Source organism: Pipra filicauda, unplaced genomic scaffold (assembly GCF_003945595.2).
Source record: "Pipra filicauda isolate LSUMZ 115617 unplaced genomic scaffold, ASM394559v2 scaffold47_size6085603_pilon, whole genome shotgun sequence".
In the NCBI taxonomy this organism is placed as follows: domain Eukaryota; kingdom Metazoa; phylum Chordata; class Aves; order Passeriformes; family Pipridae; genus Pipra; species Pipra filicauda.
The window spans coordinates 1,941,197-1,951,406 of record NW_024104620.1 but is presented as its reverse complement, the minus strand read 5'-3'; the positions used below and the strand labels follow the sequence as shown (position 1 = coordinate 1,951,406).

General features: G+C 38.1%; 1 protein-coding gene across 1 annotated transcript in view; it reads left to right on the top strand.

Moving 5' to 3' along the window:
- The window catches only part of LOC114002759 (von Willebrand factor D and EGF domain-containing protein-like), a 182,790-nt gene continuing 172,580 nt past the window's right edge, over positions 1–10,210 (top strand). Inside the window, exon 1 of the mRNA XM_039386360.1 lies at positions 1–97. Coding sequence (XP_039242294.1) covers positions 1–97 — 97 coding nt within the window. The remainder of the gene's footprint in view (positions 98–10,210) is intronic.

The window sequence follows — 10,210 nt, the reverse complement described above, 5'->3', positions numbered from 1 at the left end:
ATGCAGCAGCAGTTTCCTTTCCATCAGCATCTCCAACTTGTTGCCTACCTCTGTTGGATTCCCTTGCTGGCCATTAGTGCTGAGTCAGCCACATTAGGTAAGGATTTTGTACTTTTTAATTATTTGACAGTCATTCGAGTGATGAGTTCATGTGTATTTTAAACTGAGATGATCTTGCTTAGATTTATTTTTGAATGTGGATTGGAGTGACAGAGGGCTATTATTAGAAAGAGCCTCCAAAATAGAATGGAAGTAAGGTTAAAATAAACAACCAAGGTAATGAAGAAGGGCACAGTGATAGCCAAGCATACTTGCAGCACATGATGTATTTGGATCATAACAGGACTTTCACTTTATTTTTTACTTCTTTTTTTTTATTTTTAAAGAAATTGAAGACCTATGAAAATTCTTACTTACTATTAGGAAAAAAAAATCAAACTATTTAAAGAGTATATATAATATTTTCCCATAAATGGAGTACGTGAAATGAACCATAAAAGAAAAAAAAACCACTTTAAAATAACAATCTATTCCTCTGGGAAGGAATTATATACACCATATATCAGAGCAACATTACAGATTAGTTAATTACACATATAATAATACACAGCTATACGGCCTCTGGCAATAAAAAGTTCATGAGTAATTTCTCTACTACTGTACACAAGAAATGTGAGGCTTGTTACACTCTAGCATAGAGTTCGAAGAGGACACAGATTTTACATATGTGGCTTGTTTATACAGCTTTATTAGTTACCTGTAGGAATACATTGAGGATCATGTTAGACATTAGTCAACTAGTGAAAACAGAGTTAATAAAAGAAACTGAGAAAAGCAGTCAGACAAGTGTGCAGTGCTGTGAGTGATTATGGATTCAGCTTTGGCAAACTCCAGGGAGGCACTCCCCCTTAATGGAAAAATGTTGCAATATTTTACAAAATTTAATTCTAGTAGAGTTCCAACTAGTCTTAACAGTGATTGTCAGCCAGCACTCATTAGCTCTATGAAGATAAAACAATTTAAAGCCCTCTTCACTTGGATATCAGAGGGTCACCCAGAAAGTTCTGCAGGACTAAACACAAAGCAAATGACCTTATCGCCTTTGTCTTCAAACAATACCTTTAATTTCTGAAACCTTTTGAAGGGTTGCCAGTTTTATGGAGGGTAGCAGCTACTTATCTATAGAACAAGCTTTTCATCAAGGGGAAATGACCTTTTAACTCCTAGTAACTAAGTAACTGTATTTGCCACTGTATTTTTGTAACTGAAGGTAATATGTATAGACATCCTTATGAAACTGGGAATACAAAACAAGAATTAAGAAGTGCTGTCTCTTAGGTGATGAAGAAGGATTCATAAGGCTTGTTGTTGTGAGTTCTTTTTGTAGTGTGAACTTGAAATAAATGAACCTGTTCAAAAAGTTTACATTCTGACAGATTGTGTTGTGACATTATGAGGATACTAACTGTTTACTTTATGCTGTTTACTTTTGTGCTCTAACAAACGTACTAATCCCATAAGAATTTAGTGGTGAATAAGGGATATCTGACCAAAGAGGGTTTTGCAGATGCCTTGTTAAGAGGGAGAAGATGAAAAGTCCTTTAAAGACCAAGGAAGAGCTTTATCATCTTCTACAGTCTTATTTTAGGGAATGAACCTCCCTGTGACTGAGGATATTCTGAATATTTGGGCTTTTTACATGATTTCCTATGACTGAGAAACATGAAAGCGTTACCAACAACAACATCCGTAGATGCTCTCTGGTAGAAGATTAAATAAAGCATCAGGGACAAAAGCAACTCAGTGAATCATGGATGTGGGAGGGCTGACACAAAACAGAGCTTGTCAGACTCCTCTCAGATGAAATTCTGTAAATAAGTCAATCAAAAGAAAAAGACAATAGATTTTTACAGGGGTATTTTAAACAAAAACATTTATCTTAGAATAGATAGTTGCTTGTAGCATCACCAGTGAGATGGAATTGCTTCCCATCCCCTCTGGAACCTTTTCATAATGCACAATTGAAAAAGTTTTTAATTTAGATATGAGTTTCCTGCAAAGGCATCATTGAAGCTCACAAAATCCACTGGAGCTTCACTACAAGATGAAGCTACTACTTTATATAGTAAAATCAGATACAACTAATTGTTTCTAAGTTCAGTCCTGTGTGTTTCCCTCAACTCTGAAACTCAGAAGAAAATATTCAAGCATATCCAGAGGTGAAGAAAGAGAAGAGAGAAGATGGTGTCAGGGGAAGGTGAAGTGCCTACAGCCAGCATGGAAAGATAGTGTGTTCTCCAATGATCTGAATAGTTTAATTTGATTTAAGAAAGTAAATGAGAATGGTCTAGCATGGCAAAAATCACTCAGTATGTCTTGCAATTTTATAAGACCCGGTCTTGCTTTCCATAGAAGAATGAAATGAAAAGCAGGGTGTGTAATTTGCTTTGTATGCTACCCACAAGTAACCCATGATCTCACTGAGAGCTTCTGCTGTAAAACTCGAGTGCCAGGGACTGCCCATGCTGAAAGCTGGACCTAGGGAAACATTTCACCATAAGTATTTCAAAAGGAATAATTCAAACTATTCAGGACTTCTCCCACCTGCTTCAAGATGACAACCTCTCCCATTCCTTGGTCATACCTCAAACATGTCACCCAGGTCCTCAGCAACCCCCAGAACCCCAGGGCTTCTTCCACCCTCAGTGTCCCTCAGCACAGTAGGAGTGTGAGCAACCACAGGGAATCCCCAGTATCTGGCATGGAAGCAACTTGCAGGGATCAAGCTCTCAGGTCATGAGTGGGTTTGGTCAGGGACATTCCCATGCCTTTGAAAATGACACTGGGATTATTTTTAATTATAAAATCTTGTTTACAAGTTAATATTCTATTTTCTCTTCTTTAAATTGTGTCAATATCAAGTACTCCAATGACCCCATTGTCTGGAATTGTCATAGAATCACAGAACAAATTTGGTTGGAAGGGACCTTAAAGATCACCTAGTTCCAACACCCCTCCCATGGGCAGGGATCCCATCCACTAGATCAGGTAACTGGTCCAAATTAAGCTAGTTTTTATTTTTTAAACTAAGATTGAAATCTGAATTTATTTGATTTTGTGATCTCAAAGTGAAGCAGAGATTTTACAATTATTTCTGTTCGCTGGTAACTTTTTTGTTCCACTCTTTTTTCACATGAAAAAGCACAACAGGGTTGTGCTTAATGCAGGGACAGTTCATTCATAAAGAAGGAAAAATCAGGAGCTGTTGCAGTCTGGGGGTGAGGGAACATCTTTCACCTTACAGTGATATGTCTGTGACTCTCCTGAGCTGTATCAGTCCACCACTATCAGATTTTAGGGCTTTGAAATTTGGCAGAGAACCATTTTTTTGCTTAAGCATTTGCCTTTTAATTTCCGATGAAAATTAATGACAGTTTTCAAAGTTATACCTGCTTAAAAAAATAAGTTTGGTGTGAGAGGGCTGCCCATCACCTCTCAGGGATTTGCCTATTTCCCATTGACCTGCCAAACATGTAAGCTGTTTGAACTTCTTAACAGCTATTTATTACCCTGTGCTGTGCTAAAATTGAGGATCAATTTGTTAGACACTGCTCATAAGAGTATAGGACATTCATGGCCAAAATGTTTCCTTTAATGTTCCGGTTCCTCAAAGTTATTTTGTCTCCAAATGCCAAATCTCAAGAAGTATTGTGCACATCCAAGTTCCTTTGCAATCGATAGGAACTGTGAGCAGTCAAGACAAATCAGTGTTTGTTCCTAAGGTGACAAGACAGATTTCTGCAGAGAGGAAGCATCATCATTTTGTTTTACAGATGGGATGGGGATGTGAAGAGGCTCAAGGTCATGCACAAAATCCTTTGGTGAAGCTGAGATCTGTGCCGAGGCCTCGTTAGTCACAACCCAGCCCCATTAGCTGCAGCACAGCTCATAACTGGAACAAAAGCCAATATAGGAAATTGAGTGTAATAAAAATGCTCAACCTCTCTCCATCTTCCTTGTAAACTCTGAAGTCAAATGGCTACACACAAACTCAAGGGGACACAGAGTGGTTTTGGTGGATTTTAGACTGCTTAACATGTGGCCAATACTTGAAATTCTCCCCAAATCCCCTTTGATTTCAATGGGAAATGATCCATTCTCTTTCCAAAATGCTATATGTCTTTATCACACAAATACAGAAGAAGAAAAGAAGGAAAAGCCAATCCTGCACTAGTTTCGTTAGAGACAGATTTTCTTTTCTGATTGTTCCTACTTCTTCCTCAACTATTTCTGTAGCCTAATAAATTAATTCTGGTTTTGGAAATATCTTTCCTCCATCTTCTTTTTTTGTGATCTGGGCTGGTTCCTCCAAAAGGCTGGGAATATTGCGGAAGTACCATTTTGTTGGTTTTTCACTGTGTTTGTGTTGTACTTCTTTGAAAAGTTTGTTTGAAAAAGCTCACAAGGCAGCCAGATTACTGCCTTGTCTGATTTTGTCTACAAGTTTGTTCTCTTGGATGGTTTGTTCTGACTTTTTAACTACTTTCTCCCTGGGTCAAGTGTCTTTCCTGTCACCTCAGAGACTGAAGTTCAGTGTTGGACATTGCTGATGCCCAATCCTCTGCAGAAATGGATTTTGTCTTTAACAGTGTTGGCAGCATGTGTTGTTTGTTTAATGACTGTTATGTTTTCTTCAAAGAATTATATTTTACCTTCAATTATGACCTTTATTAATGTCATTGTGGCAGCTACACTATGTGTTTTGCCTTAGGTAGAGATTATTTGCGGTGAAATCTGAAAAGCATGGATTAGATTGAAGAATATTTTTATCTGACTTTGAAACACCAATAAACCCATGTGTTAGTGCATGCAATTGTTTGTACAGCTTTTCTGGGAAGAGTTTTGTGTGTTAAGCTCTTAGGAGATTTACTTAATGAGAGTATGTACTCATTTGCTTCTTTCTGACACATCTTATTTTGATTACTCTGACGTCTATTACTTTGATTGCTGTGTTCACACTGCATGGCATCCACGGGGAGCCGCAAGGGAATATTCTACATATTGAAAGGAAAAAAAAAATGATTGCCTAATATAGCTGAGGGATTGTAGCAGTGTGCTCTGCTCCTTTTGCAGGTTTTATATTAATTCATCGATTGAAACAGAGTTTACTTATTCCCCTACTTTTTTCACAAAGCAGCTTCCATGAGCTGGGTAGCAATTTATCTGCATACCACAGTAATGTAATGCATCTCCTGTGGTAGCTGGAGCATTTTACAACTCAACTGTCTCTTGACAGCTTTGTGTTGACTGTTTCAGTAAAGGCCTTCTCATGTGCTATCTCACTAATGCCTCATCAGCTCAGTAGCTCTTGCATTTTCCATGAACTGGTGGATACCTCAAATTTCCTCCTCCTTATGCTATTAAGAAAAAGCATAACATTTCCCATCCTGGACTCACACTTTTACTTTCTCTCAATTTTTTAAATGGCTGATCAAGTTATGTTCAATATGCCTCAGAAGGCAGAAGTCTTGCAGAAAAAAAAAATCTGGGGGATGAGTGTTCTCAGAAGTTCCTGAATAGCTCTATAATGAGTTTAATGGTAAATGTGGAAAATTATTTGGGATCAGAACTAGACAATTTCTTTACAGAGAGGAACATATTTTATGTCAACACCTGCTTCCTTCTCATCTCCATTGAAAATTGTATTTTGCTGATGTTTGACTGTCATGCAAAGTTTTCATGGAATTTTATCTCACTGATTTTCTACAGACCTGTATGAAAAGCAAGAGAAGATAAAATTCAGCCAGTAGCTTATTTAATAGCTAAGCTAATGTTTCGTTATTCATAACTTTGTAATTAAAAATCTATTTAGAATTAACACTATTAAACTTCATTCATCAGATGTGTTATTTGTGGATCTGGTCCAGCTACCAGAACAGAGAGATCCACAAACATCTTTCAGAGATTACTTTAATCACCTTCTCTGTCCCTTTCCTCCAATTATTTACTTTACAATCAACTGTGGGCATGCTATAAAACTAGTTGACTGTGACTCAGCCTCCCTCAATAACAGAGCATAGATACTTTGATTCACTCAGGCTACCTTTTCATCAGCTCTCTTCTTTTCTTAATGGACTAGAGAAAAAATATATATAAAAATTCCCTGAGCCATTTGCTCTGTTCTTCTATTAGATGTTAAGATTAGAGCTAGCAACAAAGACATAAACAGGGTGAAATCTAATTAATTCCTAGTTTCTCTTTTGCAAGAAATACAAGGAAAATTAAGAGAAGGCTATTTCCTACCCCATTGTACTTACAACTCATTCTTCAAGTGCTAAAATACGTGGACATTCAATTTTCTGAATGTGTATAAAGCAGAATAAAAATAAAAGTAAAAGAAATCTATCCTTTTCCCTCAGCTACCCCATAACTAGAAGTTTTTGGCTCCAACAGAGTCTTCTAAGTGCCAGTGGGACTCAGACATCCACACCCCACAATATTCCTGAAGTATTTGGGCTTCTTTTCTCCTATAATATCCTTTAAAAGTCTCACTCATAATTATTGAATATATCAATCCTCCCATTTCAAATGATTTTCAGTCTTTTGTCTAGGCTTGTTGTTTCAATTGATCTTGTAAAAGATTATTGTGAACAGGTATGCTGGGAAAGCTGGAGTAGCTCACAGCATTCTCAGTCTGGAGCAAAGATACCTTTTGTTCATCCTCCCCTCCTTGCATGGAAGTACCAGTCATGACCTGGGGGTCAAAATCTGCCCAAACAGCGGCAGACAGGACTCATTTGTGCCCACACCCCATATACATCCCTGCAGAGCACCAGGGGTGTCCTGCCCACTGCAACAGACCTCAGAGGAAGGAAGGTTTGGTATACCCTTAATGTATAATTGGCAAAGACTGTGACCATGTGGAAGCTCTCAGGCTTGGATTTGGAAGGATGAGGTTTAATCCCTGTCCCTGGCGTGTGCCTGTGTGAGGGCATTAGGATTAAAGATACTGGTGTGCTTCAGGACAGCTGGATCCAGGTTGCAGACTATGATCCCAGCACAAACTATACATCTCCCAGAGGAATTTTATGACTATTTTCTCCTCTTGACATGATTCTTGCCTTGCAATACAAATAGTTTTGACATAAATCATAAATTTACTACCCACCCTCAGTCCTTTGCTTCTGCTTCACATTTTCCCAATAACTGATACCTTAGTCAGAAAAATCACCCACAGTCATTCCTGCTGCCTCCTAACGTTTGTTATCCCCTAATATTCATTTTTCTGTTTGCTATTACCTGTACTCTGCATGGGTGTGGAGACACTTTTTCTCATTAAAATGCCTCTGACAATATTATTCATCTGCTGTTTCCAAACAACTTCATCTTCTGTCTTAGGTCTGAGCTTGCAGCTTGTCTCCCGAGAATACCAAGCATCCTCATTAGGTGCTGGAAGGATGTGAGGGGAGCTGTACTTGGTCAGCCCCATGCTGCTGCCAAGGACCCTGGCACAGAAACACTCACAAGGACAAAAAAACCTCTGGAATGAGGAAAAAGTATCTTTACTGCTCAGAAAAACTGGTGGCAGAGACTCTAAATACTACTTGCATACACAATGATTAGCTGGAAAAGGAGCTGTCTCCCAAAGTCTGGGTTTTGTGCTGGCATCAGATTATTTTTTTATGACCCTTAAGCAGATAACTTCATGTTTCTTTCAACGTGGCTAAATGGAGTATAACACTAAAATGTTACAATCCTGTAAAAGGCAGAACAGGTGGCCACGTGTGTACGTAAGCACAGGAAGCATCACTTTGACCACCACAGTTATCACTGCTTCATGTAATTATTCCTGCAATTAGTGCTGCAGAAATGATGTGAGAAAAATTATGGTGGTACCAAAAAATTCACCACACAAATCCACCCAGTGCACTGGATTTTTGCCTCTGAATTCCATCGCTGCTGTTACAACCCATCTCCTCACTGTGATTATCCGCATAACAGTTTATAGACTATATGACTTCCCAAAGATATCCTACTCCACGCTGAGTAACTGCTGTTGATCCACACAGGAAGATTTTTTCTCTCTGATTGCTTTAACAATTGAAAACAATTAAAAATTTACTTTTCCACTGAGATATAACCAGTAAAAAAAACAAAGTGCTAACTGATATTCTGGTATTTTGTTAATCACTACTGACAGGAAAGATGTTGTGCTTTAGGACAGGGGAGCCAGATCAATCTCTTCTGTCACAGACAAGTGCCCTCAGAACTGGTCTATCGATTATGCCAGGAAGAATATCTTTAGATCTCTTATTTGAATTGTTTCACTTTCTATTAGTAATTAAATACATCTTGAAATGAAGACTTCAGTGTCAGTGCCATGTGTTCATCCCCTGTAAAGGTATAAATACCTGTGATGGACAGCAGCTTCATTCACTCTATGGCATAAGGCATATATGTTATTTATAAAAAATAAAGGAATCCCAGTACAGTTAGATGAGTAGATGATCATTCAATTGGTCAATACACATTATTTTGGTCAAAACCTTATGTTCCAGAGTACAAGCCTCCAAATTTCTCCCCTCCTAATACAAAACCTGCACCAACAAAGGAATACAGGTCTTCTCAAAACTTTCAAATTTCTGTGAAAAGTTTCATTAACAGCATATAAAATAATCAACATTCAAAATTCCTGACCAGCTCTAACCTAAGTATACATTTTTTAGAAGAACAAACAAGCTGAATAAAGGGGGCAGTAAAATTCAATATCAGTAATGACACTTGTTTATGAGTCCCCAACAATTTGTAAAGGAGTGATTTATGTTAATTTGTGCTTGGGAAACAACGTCCTAATACACTGATTTTCAAATGTTCTTTTAATCAAAGATCCTTTTCTTCCAAAAGAAAGCCATGGAGTGTCCTGTATCCCTTACTGTTTTATTCTTAAGGGAGGCCATTAGGGATATTTTGCATAAAGAAAAGAGGATAAAGTGAAATTAGTTTTTTGTTTATAAAAATCATAGTTTTACTAAAGGTAAGGGACTCCTTAATTTTTGAGGTACTGAAAAGGGCCCTGGAGCTGGGGTAGGAGGTAGCCATTAGCACAGCCAAACAGGGCTGTATGGTTATAATTGAGTAAATTCTGTGTGAAGAGCTGGGTGCTCTTTGCTTCATGAACTGAAATCTGACATCTTAAGAGCCCTCACAAGTTAAATAATATTTCAGCCTCTAAGATATGCTTGAAAACACCCATTCTCTATTATCAGATGGTTTGAGCAAGGTATGGCAATATATTCCCTACATCCAGTGCAGGTAACTGGTGGTGAGAAAGGCTGCTCTGGATCTTGCTCCATACTCGTATCCAATAACTTCCTCAAGGCCACGAGCTTATTCCTGCTCTTTAAAGCCACCTTCATTTCTTAAAGTGTTGCCTAGCACTAAAGTGCTCTGTTAAGCTGCTGCCATGTTTTTCCATTCTGGTAGAAATTATTGTTCTATATAGTTTGATTTTAAGAGTGCCTTCTGGCATCCATTTGGGGAAAAGGCACTACATAAAAGCAAAATCAATACGAGAGACAGTTATATTTCCTGGGCTTTTTCATTAGCTATAAAATATATACATTCAAGAAGGGAGGGGGGAAGAATATCAGTTCTACCCAAATTGAAAGAGGACAAGACAAAGCATGGAAGACTATGCATGAATGTGCACTGGCAGGAGCATGGACTGTGCAGGTTGCTGGGCACAGGCAGGTCTCTGATCTCACTATGCAACACAAAACAACCCCACCAAACAACCCCACAAGACATTGGCCTGTCCTGTGACAGGCGTCAAGCAACTGCCAAAATGCAGAAATATATGTATTTTAGTAAGTGATGTGTTTCTTGACTTGTTCTCACTTTTTGTTAAAGCCAAACTGACTATTAGCTAAACATAGGAAAATTTGCCTTTGCTCAGCACTAAGAATGAATAAAAGAATAAAACAGTGCTGAGCCAAATTCTTCCTCAAATCCCCACTGAACTCCACCTATGCTACCTTTGTTCTTTTTTCCCAAAGTATACCAAAATATTCTTCTTTCTATCTGAGAAAACTGTCCTTTCAAGCATCCTTGGATAAATTCCTCATCACCTCATGTGATATATTTTCTAGGATTTGCAAGCATAGACCTGGAAAATTCTGAAAAAGCTGTAACTGATATCTCTACAATTATG